This window comes from Glycine max, chromosome 20, assembly GCF_000004515.6.
Source record: "Glycine max cultivar Williams 82 chromosome 20, Glycine_max_v4.0, whole genome shotgun sequence".
In the NCBI taxonomy this organism is placed as follows: domain Eukaryota; kingdom Viridiplantae; phylum Streptophyta; class Magnoliopsida; order Fabales; family Fabaceae; genus Glycine; species Glycine max.
In genome coordinates this window covers 46,102,740-46,124,098 of record NC_038256.2, presented here as the reverse complement: position 1 = coordinate 46,124,098, position 21,359 = coordinate 46,102,740, and the positions used below count along the sequence as shown (strand labels likewise).

The 21,359-nt window shown below is 35.7% G+C and overlaps 1 protein-coding gene across 4 annotated transcripts in view; it reads right to left on the bottom strand.

Moving 5' to 3' along the window:
* LOC100818409 (protein CHROMATIN REMODELING 20) overlaps positions 1–21,359 on the bottom strand; it is a 45,466-nt gene that overhangs the window by 8,193 nt on the left and 15,914 nt on the right. For all 4 annotated transcript variants that reach the window (XM_006606412.4, XM_014772620.3, XM_003555529.5 and 1 more), the window contains 18 exons: positions 19,267–19,457; positions 18,958–19,192; positions 18,108–18,221; positions 16,103–16,186; positions 15,258–15,800; positions 14,493–14,824; positions 13,432–13,522; positions 13,134–13,349; positions 12,231–12,350; positions 10,306–10,472; positions 9,907–10,048; positions 8,597–8,746; positions 8,456–8,511; positions 8,067–8,367; positions 7,483–7,618; positions 6,457–6,518; positions 6,053–6,279; positions 4,665–4,868 (listed from right to left, as the gene is read on the bottom strand). In XM_006606412.4, the coding sequence (XP_006606475.1) occupies positions 4,665–4,868; positions 6,053–6,279; positions 6,457–6,518; positions 7,483–7,618; positions 8,067–8,367; positions 8,456–8,511; positions 8,597–8,746; positions 9,907–10,048; positions 10,306–10,472; positions 12,231–12,350; positions 13,134–13,349; positions 13,432–13,522; positions 14,493–14,824; positions 15,258–15,800; positions 16,103–16,186; positions 18,108–18,221; positions 18,958–19,192; positions 19,267–19,457 (3,371 nt within the window). The remainder of the gene's footprint in view (positions 1–4,664; positions 4,869–6,052; positions 6,280–6,456; positions 6,519–7,482; positions 7,619–8,066; positions 8,368–8,455; positions 8,512–8,596; positions 8,747–9,906; positions 10,049–10,305; positions 10,473–12,230; positions 12,351–13,133; positions 13,350–13,431; positions 13,523–14,492; positions 14,825–15,257; positions 15,801–16,102; positions 16,187–18,107; positions 18,222–18,957; positions 19,193–19,266; positions 19,458–21,359) is intronic.

Sequence of the window (21,359 nt, the reverse complement as noted above, 5' to 3'; positions counted from 1 at the left end):
AAACACAATGAGATGAGTGAAACTCAAAAAAGACATTATCTTTGGCAAACTGACTCACACTAACTAAGTTCTTAGTTATGTGTGGGACATGCAAAAGATTATTTAGGGTTTTTTTTTTTTTTTTTGAACTGCAAAGATAATTTATATTAATGATTAAAAGTACCAGTGGTACTACAAGATACAAAGATAATTTAACATTAGAGGCAAAAGGAGGATTAAAAACTGTTGAACTAGTGGAAATAATAGGCAAGCCTTGACCATTGCCAAGGAAAACAAGCTCATTGCCCGAGGTTGGAATTTCATTCATCAAGTTCTGAGGAGATGCAGTGACATGATGAGTTGCCCCAGAGTCAATGTACGAATTCTGTGATTGTTGAGTAGGATTAGTATTGGCTAAGTAGGCCTGAGGAGTTTGTGCATTTTGTTGTGACTGAGTTACTGTCCTGAGCCTGAGAGTTAGACCTTTGATAAGAGTAGTTTCTGTGCTGATTCCAAGACTGATTCTGATTATACCGCTGAGCTTCATAATTTGTATTAAACCCGTGATAGCAATCAGCTGCACTGTGGCCAAACTTGTAGAAAACTTGACACTGTATTTTATACCTATCAGTATTTCCATAATTTGCAGCATTTCCATAATTCTTGTTCTCATTATTTCCATAGTTTCTGTTATCATTGTTACCATAATTTCTGCCTCCTCTATACCCATAGCTAGGCATGCCACCTCCTCCTCTGTAATTAGAGGATCTGCCTCTATCATTGTGTTGAGTAAATTGCACTTGAGGTCCGAAGTGATGGATGATGCTTTATTTATAGCTTGGTCCTGGTTAAAAGCTAGAGAGAAAGATTCCAACACTCCTTTTAATAATTGGTCTTCCAATCTTTCGGAGTCTTTTGGTTAAGCTGGGTTGGGTACCTTTATATTCTGTGATGGGGTCCTGGTTGGGTTTATTTCTTTGTTTTTGGAGGGTGGCACCATAGGTGTCTTGTATTTGTTCATATTTCACCAGTACCTCTGGTACTGAAGTGTTTTTTATTAATAATATATATTTTCTGCCTTCCAAAAAAAAAAAAAATTGCACTTGAGGTGCTGAATCTGAATCAGTATCCTCTACCTTTGCTGTTTGAGCTCAAGTTAAATTCAGTGCAGGAGCAATAGCATTTTCTCTTAACTTTTCAAGCCTCTGTTCTTGAGCCAAAAGAAGATATTGGATCTCAAATTCAAACTGATCAATCTTGCTGCTGATTGCAGTAACCAGTGATTCATATTCACTTGGCAAACCTTCAAGAATAACATCTATCTGTTCCTGAACAGAAACAGTTTGTCCAATGGCTAGTAAAAAGAATCAACAATTGTCTTTATACGAGTGAGAAATTCGCCTATGGAGCATTCACCTTTTCTGCTATTCCTAAGTTCCGTGCGAAGATATCTGGATTTTGCTTTTGTTTTAGCATGAAAGTGATTATGTATCTTTCCCCATACTTGATGTGCATGAACACAGCCAACAACTTTTGACAGAATTGCCTTAGAAAAGGACGACTAAAGCCAAACAAGTAGTGACTGGTCTTGATATTCCCATGCTGCATAAGCTGGATTTTCTTTATCCATGTCTGCATCTTCTTGTGTAAGATACTTTGGAGGAATAAGAGGACTGACAACAAAACGTTGAAGATGATGAACCTTTAGAACCGGTTCAATTTGCTGCTTCCAAAGCAAAGAGTTATCATCCGTAAGTTTAGCCGTAAAATGATACACAAAATTATGACAACACCAGAGGAGGAGTTGACTGGACCTCCGGTCACCGGGACAGCATTGATCGGCGACGACGACATAGCAAACGCAGGATGCGAAATCGAACAGAAACAAGAAAACACAACTGCGAACCTGATATGGAGATTACGAGAAGCAAAACTTCAACACTTCAACGCTGAGATCGCAATGCAAAAGGAAATCGTGATCAACAAAGAAACAGATTGCAAACCAAAAACCGCATCCGAACAGGATTAAAAACTCGATCGAAGAAGACAAAGCAATCGGAAAGCCAAGCAGAACGAAAAATCGAGGATTTGCTTGAATCACACGAACAGAAATAAAAAACTGAATAGAATACGTTGGCAGAAGCAATAAAAATTAGGATCAAACTGCCATTGAAGGCTTTAGGAAGCTCTGGATACCATGAAGAAATTCATATCAGTGAAAGAGAAAGAGATAAAACTGAAAGCTACGAAACTGTTATTTTTTATGAAATTGGTTAATTACAACTGAATGCTCAGCAGTGTATTATAGAGAACTCTAACTACATAACAGTTAGTCTAACTAACTAACTGTTATGCTGAGTCAGCAATGACTCAGCTGCTAACTAACTGTCTGTATAACTGACTAACTGTTATGCTGAGTTAACAATGACTCAGCTGCTAACTAACTAACTGTCTATATCTATTAGAAATCAAGTGAAGATTTTGATTTGCAAGTATAGCAATATCAATTGTGTACAATACTGTATCAACAACACCTAATTTCCCACACAATGAGCAAATGCTTTTGCAAGAATAAGAAAATTTTTTTTTTTTTTTTGAAGGGCCACAAAATATTATATATATATAATTTCAAAGAAACATAGCAGCACCAGAGGTACTGCTGGTGGTTGATACATCTGAAAACATAGGAAAATAAAAAGCCCATCAAAACAAAACTGAGAAACTCAGATACACCCTTCCCATACATAACTGAAGAAATTCATTTAGCCAAAGTATCGCACTATATTGGACGACCAGTAGTTAAAGGAGTCATTAAAGTGCCTGTCTCTGGTTTTTAGCCAAGACCACAACAGGAATAGGGAATCTTCCATCACTTTTGGAGGATCGAAACTCTTGCCTTGGAAGACCAAAGAATTCCTATGCTGCCATATTGTGGAAGTTAAAGCAATCCACCAACAACGCCGGCGAGTTTGGTTAATGGCAGTTCCAAAACCATCACAGAATTGAATGAAATGATCTGCTGGGGATGCTGCTAAGGGACCAGCCATCTTAATCCAACTCATAGACTCCCACCATAATACAGTAGTGACTTTACAATGGAAAAACAGGTGACCAGCCTCCTCTTGATGAGATCTACATAAAGGGCATGTTTGATCTGGGATGGATACATTTCTTTTTAAAAGATTGTATCTAGTGGGTAACCTGTTTTTTAAACGTAATTAAGAGTGTAAGTCTCTTAATCAACTCACAGTTTCAGCTTTTGGGAGAGTTGATTCTTGACATAACTTTGGACCCTCTATGACCAAATGGTCTAGAGAACACCCTTGTGTTCTCCATTCTTCTCAAGAAAACTTGAGTTTAAGCATAAAGTAGGTGGGTGTATGCATTGAGCATTGTGCACACTTCAGGCCTAATCAGCTCTTGCATGAGGGTTTATGTTAAGGATATAATAAAAACCATTCATGTGCTTTCACCTTACAGCTTAAGCTTTTAGGAGTTGCTTTAACTATTAGATAAGAACTCTACATGACAGCTATTGTGTTATTCTATTGATTTTCAATTCTATTAAAGATAAAATGAAGATGAAGGCAAAATATTGGAGGATAATGTTGTTCAATCAAAATATGATGGATGAAAACCATGATGGAGCATTTACTGCACTATGGAAGCTAAAAATCTCAAGTAAAGCATCAGATTTTGCTTGGAGGTTGATTTGGGATAGATTGCCAACAAATGTTAACTTGAGGAGAAGGAACGTGGAGCTGAACGATGTCTGCTGCCCATTTTGCAGAATTTGCGATGAGGATGTGTCTCACCTATTCTTTAATCATGTCAAAACCATGCCACTGTGGTGGGAAACGTTGTCTTGGTTAAGCACAATGGGCATCTTCCCAGAAGCACCGAGAGAGCACTTTCTTCAACACTCCTACTGCAATCTCAATGGTATCAGACAACAAAGATGGTAAACGTGGTGGATTTCTCTGACTAGGTGTATATGGTACCATAGGAACATGATAGTCTTCTCAATGAAAGCTTCAATGGTCAAAAATTGAAGGATGATGCGCTGTTTTTCTGCTGGACATGGCTTAAAAATCTGGAAAAAGGATTTGGCATCCCTTTCCATTCCTGGTCTAGCAACATCAGGGCTGGGTTTTGTGTACAAGGGGGGATTGGATTATAAATTTTATGTTCTTGGGATCCTAGTTTAGATATAGATCTATGGCTGCCTTATACCTGCACTAAAGCTTGTATTAGGGCACCATAGCTCCGCACAATATGACTCTAGGATGTATATACAACAGTACCACTTGTACTGATTTATTTACTATCATATATAATACATACATATTTTTGCTGAGCAAAAAAAAAAAAAGAAATCCTCCTTAAAATAACCAAAGAAAACAAAAAACATTAACTAAGAAAATATCTCCCAGTCCCATGACATATCTGTAAAGGAAACCCCTCTAAAAAGACAATGAGCTAAGATACTGCTCATTGGAAGAATTCTCCATAAAGGTGACAGTCACATTAAATTCTAAACTTTTCCATTATTCCCATTTCCCAAAAAATTATTCCTACTCTGATTGCTCAAGTGATGGTACCAAAGTACACTTTATATTTTATAATTAATGTTTTAATCATAAGAAAACTCATCTTGACTGAGGGAAAAATTAACAGGATCTTACCTCCATGATCGATAGATGGCCTGGAGATCATACGTTGGATTCCAAGAACCATCAACTATAACAACACGATTAGCTGCATGAAGATTAATACCCAAAGAGCCTGCTCTGGTTGAAATCAGAGTGCACTTTACCCTCTTATTCAAAGGCTCATTAAATCTCTCAACAAGCTTCTGCCTCTCAGAACTCTCTGTCCTTCCATCCAACCTAGAGGTTAAATCATATCAGAAAATTCAGAAAATAATGAATGAAATAAAAGAAACTGCTTAAAATAGGACCCATCTAAATTACAAAGTATTAAGATAATGGAAAGTTCTTAGATACAACAATACATGTGCATTCAGAGATGAAACCAGTACAGGAGAGAAGAAACACGAAACAATAAAAAGCATACAGACTTTTTTTTTTTTTTGGAAGGCAGAAAGTATATAATATTATTAATATGAAACATTAGTACCAGAAGTACTAAATAAAAATACAACAGCAGCTATGCTGCCATACAGACTATATAAGTCCTGAATAACAAAAAATTCATAAAAGGGAAAGTAAGAAAAAGAAACAAAATTTTGAACATGCAGAGACAATTGATCCAAAATCCCAAAGTATGCTTAAGTAAGAACTCCAGTGAAAAATGATACATTAAATCCAATGACTAGCTCTTGTCTCCTTTTGTGGGATAAGAATAAGGTTTAAATACATTTCTGGTCTGGTAGACTTTCCCTTGATTTTGGTTTTGGTCCCCATCCTTTAAATGTTTTTAAAGATAATGTCTGGTATAATACAGGGAGAAAAACCTAAATTGAGTAAACACAATGGGAACCAAAACCTAAACTTTTTAAAGATAGGGAAATCAAGGTAAATAAGGACTACAAGTATTTAAACCAAAAGATCGTTGGTAAGTCTCATTTCAAACTTTTTGTTTTTTACAAGTTGTCAGCAATAAAATTGTATGCCATTCCAAACAAATTACTAGACTAAAAACCTTACTAATGTTATATCAAGTAAAAAGTGGTTTTATCAGAATTTTCTCACCACGCTGTCTCTCTGAAAGATATCTTCTAATACTACTTGCTTGAAAGAGAAGACAAAAATGAGAAAATTTGCAAAGTATCAAGAATAATTTGAGGAAGCCAATAAAAAGATCAATACCAAAGGGTGTTAAGAAATTGAACATTAACCAAAAATAATTTAGAAAATCTAAGCAGCAATTAACACAAAAAAAGATCATCCCCAGACTGTTAAAACAATAATGTCTTCAGATGAGAGTGTTTCAAGAATGTAAATGTGCATTTAGAACAAGAAAATTAGTTTAAGAAAACATAATAAAAAACAAATCAGCGATTAAAAACAGTAGCATCAAGTTGAACAGGTTTTAAAAAATCAGGACTCACCTATACCAATCTTTTCCTTTCTTCCAAAACTTCCCTTGTTTGCCACGTCGAGGTATCCTTGAGAGATAAAGTTCAATGAGGTCTAGGGTTGGTATGCTCTGACTAAAAACTAACACCTTATCACCCACATCAGAACTCATGGTTAGTATCTCCATCAGCAAAACCATTTTGCCACTGTGATCAATCTCTTTATAAATTTTTCCATGAAGAAGATCATTCCACCAACCCTGGAATGTGAAAAATAAGAAGAATCACAACCGAAAGCATTCTTGTTAAAAGCACAATTCATACCAAATGATCTAGTTTAAAATTCATGCAATGTAACATCACTTATATCAGGACAGGACAACCAAAATGACTAACACTGAATCTCATTCATTAATTTATTTTGTTTCTTTTCATACCTTCAGGAAAAAGCCATTGTCATCTTTCCTTTGCAGCAAGTCATTTCCATACCTCATCTTCTCTGCAAGGTAATGAGTTGATAAAAAATATCATAAAAAGTTAAATTCATGATATGAAGAACAAATGACAGAAACAATAAATAAAACTCAAAAGAGACAATAGATTATGTATTACAAGAAAAAAATAAAGGTTTTAATACTAGTTGAGGACTTTCATGTGTGTGCGTGTTGCACTACCTTATCATTGATCAATCAAAATTCATTTCCTTTTTTTTTTTTAGAAACTACCTGAAACTCTAATTTCTAAGGTAAAAAACATAACTTTCTAGCACCAAGCATGAGGATATAAAAACAGCATTGGCATTCATCATGCTATTCAGCCTATTGTAAGTGCTGTAAGGTAAAGCTGAGACTAAGCTTGGACACCAAATTTTATTGTTGACATAATGTCACTGGAACTATGAAATTGCAAAGCCAACAATAACATAATGTTTGAAAAACAGGAAACTAATTCCTGAAGACTTTACAAATTATATAAATTTATAAAATATAAAGCCTATAAATACCATATCCCTTGCTCTTCACATACTATGCTTTATAGTTCCCTTTTCTCATTTGTACTTTCACAAACATTCAAAAAAATAGTAAAATTAGGAAATCCATCAGAAAAGAAATTTGACCAGTTCTTATTGTGCCTCCAAAACAAAGAGAAAGTATTTGTTCCATCATAAAATCGATGGCACTAAAGACAACTGAACTATGTTCATACATTTTTAGAACCAATAGTTCCTCAATATAAGTCCCTGCTAAGTGTATTATCTCAATATTTATACAGAAACAAATACAGCTTTCATCACTTACAATAAAACTAACAATAATAATTGATTAAGAAAGTACAAACAGAAAAAAAAAACTCACTGAAATTAGACAGTTCAATCAAGTAATAACTATATTAATCAATAAACAAAACAAATATTAGAAGCATAAAAGAACAGGTACCTACGTATCCTATTCATGAAGACTTACCTCCAGCAAGTACATTATAATCAGAATTCTCATCACTGTAACTATCATCCACAAGAAAATTCTCAACAGCATCTTCGTGTTTTACATAGTCCTTGACTTCTTTTGTCAACTGCAAGATCCCAGGGTGGTTCCATATCTACTACAGACAAAAATTTATTCATCACCATCATATTTAACAAAATTATTTAAATATTTTTAGCTTTTGGTGAATTTCAATAAACTAATAAATAATGTGATATTTTTTTATAAAGTAAAGCTTAACCTCCTTTTAGAAGAACTAACTACAAGAAAGAAACAAAAAGGCACAATTTTGGAAAATAGAAGCTATAAACTTGTATACATCAAAATCAGTTGTTTGTTTTGAAATAACACAGGACTAATTGATAACTAGGAGAAGATATATGCAAACTAACCTACGCAAGAATTTATATTTATCCAATTTTTACCTTCAACAGCCAACAAAACAATTGTAATAAAAAACACCTTGGCTTCCTTAACTCCTTCAACCGGTTATTATAATTATAATATATACTAATATTGCTCAGACAATAATTGACTACTAAGTTCCTCATAGGCATACTTACCCGAGCTAATGCCTGGTACCCAGCAAAAAAACATCTCTTCCTTAACATTTCAGGATGCACCTGAGTAGTGAACCCATGCACATCAAGGAATCTCTTGTACAATTTTCTCTGTAAGGGAGATAGCTTGACAGTTATCACGAAGACAGTTTTGGGTGGTAGATCCTTCTTCACCACATTCATGTCCATTCTTTGAACAAAGCCTTTTAACTGTTCATAGAGGATATGAGACCTCTGGTTCATAATTTTCACATCGATCAGAGTTGAATTGGTGTGCTGTCCATTCTCTATTGGATTTTGGAAGCTGCACATAAATAAAAATATTTCGTTAGAGACTTACATTTAATAAATTACAGTAAAAATCAGTACAATGAGAGAAAAGAAAGTCTTGCCGGTTCCGAAATTCATGGCTGCTTCCAAGAAAACCTTCTCTTACAAAATCAACCATCTATTTCAGATAAAATGCTAGAGAGTCAAAGAATGCACGCAAAAACTTAAGAGCCATCCAATTTGTAACTTCTACACAAACTTACACAGTAATATTCCATGAGATTGTTTTGAAGAGGTGATCCAGTAAGTGCAATTCTTCTCTGGCATTTTACTTGTTTCAAGGCTTGAGTTACGTCAGCCTTAGTATTTTTTATCATATGGGCTTCATCACAAACAAGAATGTCAGGTCCATCCTGCAGCAACATACCAACAATGAAAACGGAATGCAATTGCAAATGACACAAATTCGAATATTAGGATTATTCAAGTTTTAGGAGTCCTAATCCATTTACTACTCTACTGGTGCATTTCCAAAATACAACTACATCACTACAATATTGAATATCCTCTGTTTTAACCCAGTGTTAGTTTTCAGTGGATGTCTCCTTTCAGTGTCCTTGTCCTCTCTGATGTGGTTGCCATATCTGCTTGTCTTTTCCTCATGTGCAATCCATTCCACCAATAAAACCAGAAAGTGCAGATCTGTAGGACTTCAAAATTTGAGGTCATCACTTTATACATTGTACCTACATAACCCATTTCCAACAGCCTTCTGGTGAAATTGTGACACATCTTTCCACTATTTCTGACCATGTCTTCTCCAGACCTGGTCAACTGACTTTAATTTTAAGCTAAATTGCACAATATCCTCTGTTTTTGAACTTTTTCAAATAACTCCCCTCAAGTCTTTCAGCATCAATTTAATGACAATTTTTGTTTATTTTACATATTACCCTTGGGGGTTTAACACTTTCTCAACCTACATCCCTAAATTATATTTAATTAAAGTCATGAGCTACTCTTTTCTAAAAACATTTACAGGGGTAGACAAAAAACAACTTGGATGCTTTTACGAAATAGATTTTTTCATGAGCTGCTCTTTTCTACTTTTTGAGAAAATCACCCTTTTTAATCGATTTTGCTTTTTGTTCAAGAAATTTATTTAATTATCATAAAAATTTGTTAAAATGATTTTAATTTAAAAAGCTTTATTTTTATTAAAAACAACAAACAAATGGACCTTAGATTCACCAGCATATATTTAATAATTTTAGTAACACGATTGAATATTAGTCAAATATAGTTATTATTGCAGTTAAAGTTTAAAAAATAGCTATGCCATTAGTCCTTTATCAGCTCTTATATTTAATTCACTAATAATACAAATTATGAGTAGTTTAAATACTCAGTTTCTCTCAAACACCAGATGTTTCAAATACTTAGACTTCCTAAGTAATATCAAGATAATTGAAATTAATGCAAAATGATTTGTCAGTATGAATTATAAATCAACTGATTCACAAGTAGAGTTATTGTCTAACAACATGAAGAGATGCTATTTCAAGAGATTTACCTGCAAAGCATGGCAAATTTCTCTGGCCATGTGCCGATCTTTCACATGCTTCCCAAAAGACAAATTTCGGAAAGCAGCATAACCAATCAAAAAGACACCACCTTTAGATCTCCATTTTGCAAGCAATTCTGCCCTTCTATCTCTGGGGAAAGGAAATTATACCAATATGACTTTTGTGTTGAAAATATGAAAAATTGAAGGGTAGCCTGGGAGGGGGGGTATTGGAAAAAATCTATTAAGATGATTGATAAATTTTAGCCAAATACTATTGAAGCTTATAAAAATCTATATAGAAGGAAGTGTTGGACAAATATTTTTTAACTTGGACGGGCTAGTATGCTGTTACAGGTCTTAACTCTTATGAATATCATAATGATGTCAACAAAATAATAAGCCAACCTTGATACGTCTTCCAGCATGAAGACCCTGAGTGGCTTTAACTCAGAAGGTCTCCATTTGATGAACTCCTGACGCCAATTATGTAGCACGTTGACAGGTGTGACTATAAGCACAGTTCTTAACCCCAAATCAACACATCTCATTGCAGTGTACAAAAAAGCTATCACCTAAAGTTCCAGCATAATCAGTCATCAGACCAAAACCATCAAACAGCAGCAGAACAGCAAAAGAAAAGAGAACCTATCCAAGAATGTTGCAAATTATTCACAACAGAAGAACAGAATACAAAAAAACGAAAATAAATTATCATTTTAATCTCTGAATTTGTAAACAGATAATTTTTTCTTATCTTTTTATATTTATCCTTTAGATTAAGTAATTAATACTGGCCATTTTGAAGATAAAAAAGAAGAGGCTGTTAGACTGGAAGCAAAAGCAAACAAAAGAATGATTCTTATTCTCTGGAAAATGTTCATTAAGTCCTTGCCTAGGTGACAACTGATCAAGAATTACAAGAGTCTCCTACTCTGGCTCTTCAAGAGGCCAACTCTCCTTCACTCCTTAATCTCCAGCCCTGATTTCTATTCCTCTCTCCTATTTATTTTCTGGCCTCACCTCTAACTAACCCCCCGTAGTTCAGTTATGCCAGCAGTTACAACTGTAAGCAGATGCTGAGTGCCATAGCTCACTACTGTGGGTCATTTTATAGCAAGTAGCCTTGTTTCTGCTTCAGTGACCATGGATTTTGCTGTTTAAAAATATTAAACTATAAATATTTCTTAGTTCTTACCCTCAGATTGTCATTATCACAGTGTTGTTAAATGGCGGCCATGGCAACGTCATGGCGGAATTGTGTAGCGGTTTTTTGAAAAAACGCCACCGAATAGCGGTGGCGTGGCAGGTTGCAGATGGTGGCGCCATGGCGGTCATGGCGGCGAGGCGGAAAATGGCGGATTTTTTTTGTTTTCTGTCCGCGGTAGGAGTTGGGCTGACCCAACCCTACCCAGTAATTCATTCAAAATCTTAGCCCTCCCCTCCCACGCACCTGTTAATCAAAACGCAGCCCTCCAACCAAAAGCAAACCAGCCACACCCTCCCCAGCACCCAGCGTCCATACCGCAACCCACCCGCACCCAGCTGCACCCAGCCGCGACACCCTCTGCAGTATGCACGTAGAACGCAGCCAACGGCGGCAGGAACGGCGGTGCGAGCATTGGCAGGAACGGCAGCGCGAGCACGGGCCAGGAACGGCGACCAGCACCCCCACGAAGGCAAACAACATCGCGGGTGAAGTGGTGCCCTTCAGCTTTTATTTTTTTTTTAAATTTTGTTTTTGCTGTTTGACACCCCTTTTTTCTGTCTGCAGCTTTTTTTTTCATTTTGCTATTTAACACCCTCTTTTTACTTTTGACTTTATATATATGTATTTTTTTTCAATTTCAATGACTTTATATATATGTATTTTTTTTTGTCCGTCATGACATCCGCCATTTTATGCTACGCCATCCGCCATTAACAACATTGCATTATCATCAAACACTACTAAAATTAATTTACCATCCATTTTTGGTGGAATATCTAATAATTGAAGACTAAAAATCCAATAAAAGACTACAAATCTACCTACACTAGGCTAAACAGAGTCACATTGTTGAGTAATATTTGTTCAATTTGATTTAAACTTCAATCCAGAAAAGAACAGATAATCATGATTAAATATTGCAAAAGGACGATATTGATAATTTTTTAAGAGCAAACGAAAGAGAGATGAAAAAAGTATGTAAGGTGTACTAAAAACAGTGCAATTTCACAGAGAAAAACACTGATCTGTCATATGGATTTTCAAAAAACAGAATTCACTCTTTAATTATGTCTACATAATAGCTTATCATAAAAAAAATCTATCTACATAATGAGTATAATACCTGAAAAGTTTTACCAAGGCCCATGGTATGAGCTAGAATACATCCAAGACCTTTATCCCCAGACTTTACTTTTCTGATTGACTGTATTATATTTTCCCACATGAATCTTATTCCAGTAATCTGCAAACATCAAACAAATTAAATTGTAGAAAAATACCAAATCCAAAAAACCAACAAACACAATGTAAAAACTTCAAAGATGCTTGAATAAATGGCAATAAAAATTTCAAATGAAGAAATTGAAGATGTAAGAATGGTGAAGAGTATGATTCATTCATACTCCATACTACTATGGTATTCCCAGTTTGCATGTTTAGCAATTAAACCACCTTTTGTGCATGTTCGGTTTGGCTTGTTTTAAAGAAATAATATCTTTTTTTACATGATCATGAGAGATATTAAAAACGGTTGTTTCCTGAAAAATAAGCTTTCCCAAACATGTGCTTACTCTAGTACCAAATGAAGGCATATCAGCTTCCAAGATGAAGAATGCCCATGTTGACTGATTATAATTGCTTGGCAGGGTGCAAACAAAAAATTAAAGTCCAAACAGGTATTCAGAGTTTCCTAAAATCCTCCAGTTAGAAGTTAGAACCCCAAATAAAAAGCAGACAGTCAAACAGCCAGAAGTACCAAACTGACATGCAGCATATAGTTTTTTTTTTTTTCATTTTCTTCCAATGCTATGCAACATGCAAATAACAGTTGAAAGTTCAAACAGAAACATGTGTACTTCTTATGATCTAAAGTGAATCCTAATAAGGTTCGTTATCCCAAAAAACAAATAATTCAGGATAATCTTGTACAGGACCTTAAGCTAAATAAAGAACTAGGTACAATGAAAATTCCAAGCAGGAATGAGAATTTATATCCAGAGAAGCAACTATAAAAAAAATCAAAAACCTGATGAGCCTTCAGTTTAGCGGAAATGCTAGGAGGAATTCTAACAGCTTCTTCACCTTTCTCCCTCACAACATTCACAATGTAACCTGCTACTGCATCACCAAGAACTTCAACACTTGCACTTTCTGATAAATTCCCATTACAGCCGTCAGAGCTCATTTCAAATGACGAAGCAGAAAACTGTCCTCGCAAAGACTTCAGGCGTTCCTGACGTTCCTAAAGAAGTATGGATGATAATGAACAATTTGAACCAGCAAAACCAGTGTTGGCAGAACAAAATCTCTCAAGAAAATCTCACCTTTTCAATTGCAATTTTCCTCTTTGTCTCTTCTCCTAATTCAGCATCATCGAGTATCCTCCGAATCTTCTTTTTGTGTCTTCGCTTGGAGCTGTAAAGAAAAAAGATAAGATCCGATAATGAATATCTCTGCAATTCATATGTGGAGATTATTGATGATAACTGGCAGTAATTGTAAAGTTAGAATAGTGCAACAAAAAAAATACCTGTGAACCTGAGAATTCCATGCACATGATTTCATATCAAAAGAGAAAACTACATGAAATCTTATAAGGAATGACTAAAAGAAGATCTAAGATGAAAAACAGTAAAGACAAAAATATTCAACAGAAACCCATACTATTGAAGAGACTAGAGGTTGTGAAATGCTTGAGTGCTTAACCCACTCAGCTGATCTATATTTATATAGACTTAGGGAGTAAATAAAATGTGAAATTTACAAGAATATTAATAAAGTTCTAGTACCTATGTACATGCATGTGAATTCCTAGATACATGAATATGTGACTAACTAGGTACATTAATAACTATTCTTTATTGGAACAAGTACCCATGCAATGTGTGGAACAAGTACCCATACAATGTGTAATTCCAACACATACAAATCAGCAAATAAATTTGCCAAATTGAGATGTACGCTCCAAAAATCAAGAGAAAACAAAAAATAAAATATTTTCCAACCACCTCCATTTTCTTTTTTTGGTCAGCAACTACCTTCATTTTCTTAATCATCAGAACATGTTAATACAACAATAACCATATGGAAAAAGTATGTACAGATTTAAGCATCATTAACCATCCGCCAATATCATTAATAGCCAAGTCTCAACCATAAATTGTCAATAATTACAGTTAGTAAGCATAAACAATTAAAAATTTTAAAAAGAAAACTATATAAGCCATGATGTTGAAGAAGGAAATCAAAGAGTCATATGCAGCACAAAAAGGCAATCAGCAATCTCAGGATAAGAAGCACGAGCATGAGGCAATTAGATATTCAAGAAAATGACCACGCCATAGGAAGTGCTGTCAATGAATTAAGCTTGTAACGATGACTTCACCTGATTGTAACATTAACCTTCGCATCTGAATCATCTGAGTCATCTGAATTATCTGAATCATCTGAACTATCTGAATCACTACCAGAACTGGAAACTATTAAATCAGCAGCCCCCACAGCTTTCGCTAGTTGCAAGGACAGCTTTTGCAAAAGATTTGGATGGCAACAACAACAATGCCAGCTAGTGTCCTCAACTCCAGGAACCAATTCTACACCAATATTCTTCTTTAAACATTTGGTGCAGAATAAAATCTTGCATAATTTACAACAAACTAATTCACTGCTTCCTCCACACCATGTACAGTAACCCTCAGAACAATCTTGTCCCTGATCCTGTGACAGGTAAGCATTTAAATTGAGTTTTGAGCCTCCTTTATGGATATAGAAATATTAACTTGAGATTGAGATGCTGTGGAAGATCAGTCTAGCTCAAATGAGGGAAACGCCATCTATTAATATTTAATGAAACACACTACTTAGAAAAACAATATTTTTTCAGGTTGCTTAAATGAATAGCTTCTTCCTCCTCCAAAGCAAACCCAGACAGAATTATTTACCAATTTACACAATCAAAATAGATGCTTGTCCTTAAATGGGATGACCAAAACCTTATGGATTCAAACTGAAAAACTGTCGTTGAATTTTATTAACAGTAAAGCTCAATTTTACTAATATACTAAAACAAAAGTACACAGGTATGAACCAAATATCCCACAGAATTCTAGTACAACTTCCAAGCAAAACATTAGTAGATTTAGGCTCATACCTTTTTATGTGTCTTTTCTTTTAATAAGCAATTGCAATCTCCACAAGTAATCACTTTCAAGAAAGGGTGTGGATGCACTTCAAGGGCCACTTTATCACAAACTGTGCACCAAAATTTTTCATCCAGACACTCCGAAGGAAGAGAAGCACCACCATTGTTACATAAATCTTCTTTTACCTCTTGAGTATTGCAATCTAATTTATTTTCAGTGACCTCTGCTTCATTATTACTGTCAATAACAACAATCCGACACTTTTTATTGTCAGCATCAAGCTCCCCACTGTTTACACGTTTGATTCCTCTCTGTTCAATATCATCTGACAAGCCACCAGTACTCGTAAGTTTTTCTTTGTCAACATGATGACTGGCATCAAAAACTTTAATTTTATCAGCCTCCATAAGCACACATGCATCCTTGCCACTGTCAGACACAATTTTCCCATCATCGCTAGTTCCTTCATTCACAGCAGGGCTTAAATTATCAACAAATGAAGGTTTCTGTATGTGGTTCTCCGTCAACAGCATAGGTGTGCTCATTTCTCGCTGAATTACACTCCAAATTAGTAAAAGGATATGACAATGTCAAAGGAACAAAACCAAATCAATTCAATCATCAATAAGTCATACGATTTCCAATTAGGGTCCAATACTCAATTATGAATACCAAGAACCACTTTTTATTTAACCTATACACGAGATCATTAACTGGGGTAAATGATACCGAAATAATCATAAATCATTTGCGTAAAACATCTCAAAAATAACATCCATAACAAAAGACACAAGCAATGTCACAAGTTCTGGGTCAAGCAAAAAAAAAAGGAGAATTAAGTCATAAAACTCACCTGTTTACTTTTCCTTTTTTGCCTCCTATGTTTCAAACGGATTTGAAGTTTCCTATCTACAATTGCATCATCCTCTTCTTTGACCTGTAAAGAAAGTGCATGAAAATATAATTAACTTCCTAAACAAGGGCAAACATATTGACATGAAGCCTTTTTGTATTAGCATTTTAATTCATGGCAGGGTGCAGCCTTTTTGGTTCCTATCCAGACTCTATTTTAGTCTGACTTGGAACCAGATTATGACCATCCAATTATATGTATTCCAAGTACCTCTGGTACTTATTTCTCATATATATAAATATATTTATCTTTGCTGATCAAAAAAAAAATATTGAAATGAAGAAAAAAAAATATAGATATGCAAAATATTTATAACATGAAATACCACTATATGAACTAGTATCATAGCCCGGTTTGGTACATGTAAGCATATCAGTTGGTGCTTGTGTGCATCTGTTCAGAGTATGCATGAATATTCAAAAGGCCAAATGTCAAACACCATAACTAATTTTGCAGTCATATCATAGTTATCAATCTCACATAGCACTATAGCAGAGTGAAGCAGATGACCCCAAGCATGCTAAACTGGGGTTCATAGTTCGGAACAGAAAAAATAATGGAGTGCGAATGTCACCACTGAAAATAGTGCCAAAGATGGCTGGGTGTTGGTCACACAGCAGAGAGAACAGAGAGGCGAGGGAAACTAGCATCCAACTAGGGTTTCTCCGAGTTATGAAAAGGGGAAAGGAAAAATATGTGTTTCGAAATATCTCACTCTAGCACTGCTATTGCACCATTAGGGGGCTGCCATTCAAAAACACACCTATTTTCAAATATTTTTGTGGCACATTGCCATTCTGCACTCATGATACATGACTATGTTTTGTAAACAATTAATATTGTTATTAGTCTGTTAGACTTAGTCTAATTAGTCATCTGTTGTAGACAGTTGTATATAGCTGAACCTCCTTTGTATTTGCCTTTTTCAGAAATACAACTCTCAGTTTTCATTTCATATTTCTCTCTCTAACATTTCGATTGTGGTAATCAGAGCAGGGTCTGAACCCTAGCGACCTATCCCCCTTTTTTTTGCTAGCACGACTGAGATCTTGCGATCTCTCTTGCAAATTCAACCTTCTTTGAGTGATCTTCGTGATTACATCGCAAGTTCTGATTGGATCTTTTCTCTTGTTTGTGGTTTTCTCCTTGCAATCGCAGTTCTCTCTTTTTGTGATCTGCAATCTCATTTTGTGGTTTAGGTTCTCGATTTCTGTCTGCAATCTCTATTTGCTGACTTCATTTGCGATCTCCGTCAGATTGCAATTTCTGTTTGCAATCTCAACTCGCCCACCTTTGCAAACTACGTTCGAGATCCCCGTTTGCGATTTCAGGTTGATCTCAATTTCTGCCTTCACCATCCAATCTCTCTCCGAGGTGTCGCTCCGATCGTAAAGATAATTTTGAGAACACAAAAGGAATGAAATAAAGATAATAGATAATATATTTATTAGAGTACTATAAGGAGCTGCAGTTATTCAACTGCAGTTTCCTCCGGCTTCTAGTTGAAGCTAGTTAGTTACTTCTAGTAGAAGCTAGTCAGTTGTAACTAGTTAGTTAGTTAGTTGTTAGCCAATTCTGTTAGTCTCTCACTTAATAATATGATTTAATCCTTAAATTATTCAAACTCATTTCATGTTATTCATCAAAACTCAAAGCTGATACCAAGAAAACTAACATGAAACATGTTTGCATAATTTAAAGACTGAACATTTTGGCAACCACTTAATTACATTTATTACATAATTTAAAGACTAAACATTTCGGGAACAATTTAATTTTAGGAAATAATCACTTTTTTCCAAAGCTCTTTTAATTCAAATTAAGTTAATCCAAATTCACACTAAATCATATACTTCATTTTTATCAGGTAGGTTGTTAGTGTAGAACACTTTCAAGGATCAGCATCCCATTTTGCTCGACAAATAAATAATGAATTGATAACTACCTTTTTAAATTGTCTCCTTTGCTCATCAGAAAGATCTAATTCTCTTTCATTTGCAATGGCAGCTGCAATAAATGGATCCGTAGAATTTCCATCAACATCATCAATCTCCTCCACCTAAAGAAAAAGAATTTCCAAAAAGAAAAAGGTAACTAACATGGTAAGCATACATCACCTATGGTGAAGAACATGCTTTACGAAACAGCTGTCATAATGTATTAAATTATGTAAAAGCCTACAATTTAAGAATGCATTGAAAAGATCGAAATTCCATATATCATAAAACTTAACCAAATTTCTACATATAGAACAAAACCATACAATCAGAGCAAAAGATAATTCATCAATTCTTAAACAACAACTCAACAATCATAGGATTGATGCACACCAGGGCAATGCCAAATTATGAGGCAAATTAACAAATTTAAACAGGTATTCAAGGTAAGTAGCAGGAAAAGGAAAGGCAGTGCATGCTACATTTTACAATGTTAGGGACGGTAACTGAGTAAAACCCAACAAATGATTTTTACAAGGAAACATGAGAACAGATGAATTACAAATGCCATTTTTTTATTGGATAAAAATAACATCACTGACATTACCCAGCCATTTCCTGACATTTATTTATATATTCGTACAGAACTACATATAGTCCAAATCATCAAGAATCCAAATTCAGGGCATCTCAAATTCAAGGGTAGGTGGGAAAAACAAACGATGAATAGAAAAAAATAACAACAGCTCGCTCCAGTAATTAAACTTTCTTCCTCATCATTTGATTCCTTTGACATATACATACAATAAAAAGAATATAAAAAGCAGCAGTAAACACAGTCAAAAATGTATTTTCCACCTCATCAACTCCAGGAAATTTGAGTCCCATCAAGGCAGCTTGCTGTGGAGTGCTGGCCAAATAAACAGAAGCCCAATGCTTACTGCCAAATGAAGCATCAGTGCCACTCCCATCAGAAACTATTTTATTGAACAGATCCCAATCCCCCTCATTCTTTACTGGCTCTTGGGATTCATCACAGAGTCTTTTTTGGAGAAAGCCACTAGCACCCTCTTCCAATAATTTACCATGCCGCCTGAACCAACACCAAAAACTTATAAGATAACATATTTGATTGTTTCTAGATCCAATGCCATATAAGAACCATACCTTCTAACAGGTCTGTTTACTTGCAGATGTTTCTCAGCATCAGCAATTGACTCAGAAATTTCAGCAGTTGCCAGAGAGCCAACCCAATGATTCCTCTTTTTCCATGCTTCAGTGGAGCAAACATTAGGAGCTTCTCTTTCAATCAACTTATAAAGGCTAGGAAGCTCAATGCCAGCCCCATCAAGTTGTTCCTACACAAGATCATATCAATAAATAGCAGAAGAAAAATACAAGCACATTTCAACAAAGACAGAATTTATAACAGCTCCAACAAAATTGCCACAACAACCAAACAAAAATCTTAGCAACTTGGAATGTTTTTTTTTTATCAGCAAAGATAAGTATTTATATATAGATAAAAGAGTACCAGGGGTACTGAAATACATATAGGTAGATGGCCGTGCAAATGGTTCCAAAACAGACTAAATAGAGTCTATGAAGGAACCAAGCAGGCTACATCATGATAGGAATTGCTACTAATGTAAGTGTCTTTTCATTATTAATACAAAAACCCTTCTCTAATGTTACTAGACCACTGATTGAAATGTAGTGAGAAGTCCTTCTCCAAATTGGATAACCATGTCCACAATAGGAAAGCTGCATCGTCAATCACTTTGTTGGCGTCGAAGGAGTCATTGGAGAATATAATCTTATTCCTCTTCTGCCAAATACTCCAAGTTACTGTCAGCCACCAGCATCTCCATCTAGTAGTTTGTATCCCCCCAGCCATTATCAACCCATGTTGGAGGAAATGTTGCTTTGGGTCATTCGAGAAAGCTGCAGAGATGTTTACCCATGATAATGATTCCCACCAGATAGGAATGATTTTCCTGTAATGAAAGAACAAGTGTCCTGCATCCTCTTCCATATTTCTGCAAAATGGACAGCTCCTATCCATGACCTCTATTTGTCTCCTATGCAAATTTATTTTTGTAGGCAGCCTATTCCTGAGTAGTCTCAAAGCAAATACTGCATATTTAGTTGGCACCTTTAGTTTTCACAGCTCCTCAAAGGCCTCATCCTGTATCCCGTCAACTTCTGTCCCCCTCATTAGATTGTAAGCAGTATGCGCCGTGTATTGCCCTCTATTGTCTGCCATCCACACCCAATCATCCCTTCTATTCACCTGTATAGTCCTACTGTCGATGTCTCTTAGGAAATTAGTGGCCATTGGTATCTCATTGTCAAACAGTGTCCGCCTCCATGATAAGTTCCACTCCCATTCCCCAACCCTAAAGCCTCCCATCTGCTGGATGAATTGATTCTATTGGCACGAGATAAGGTACAATCTGGGGTACTTTGTTACCAGTGATGCCTCTCCATCTAGCCACTCATCCTCCCAGAATTTAATCCTATCTCCACTCCCCACCCTCCACTGTATCCCTCTTTTGAGCTTTTGTCCCTGTTGTTAAGTCTGAAAAGCTATCTTTAGATCCCTCCACCACATTGAGTCTTTGATACACCCCGATGCTTCATCCAATCCCCTCCACCCACCGTATTTTGACTCCAAGATCCTTGCCCATAGTTGTCCTTCCTGCTAGAATAGGTTCCACCTCCACTTGCCTAGCAGGGCAAGATTGAAGGTGTTTATGTCCTTCACGCCCAGTCCCACCTTTTCTTTTGGTAGGCAAACTTTGTCCCATTTAATCCACGCAATCTTGTTATTATCTGGACCACCTCCCCATAAAAATCTTTGTTGCAATCCAACTAGCTTGTCCTCCACCTTCTTCGGTATCTTGAAAAAAGACAGAAAGTAAATGGGAATAGAATTTAGGACTGACTGGATAAGGGTTACTCTCCCCCCAAAAGACAGGTGTCTTTGTTTTCACTTGGATAATGCTCTCTCACACTTTGCTATAATAGGATCCCACATTTGGCCCCTCCTCGGATTTGCACCAATAGGTATTCCTAGGTAGACAAATGGAATGGACAACAAGCTACAGTTCAGCCAACTGGTTGCTTCAGACTTCCAACTCTCTGGCATTCCAATTGCTCCACAGCAACTCTTTGCAAAATTAATCTTAAGGCCTGATGCAAGTTCAAAAATTCTGAGAATGGCCTTAATTTCCCTAATGTTCTCCTTTAATGTCTCT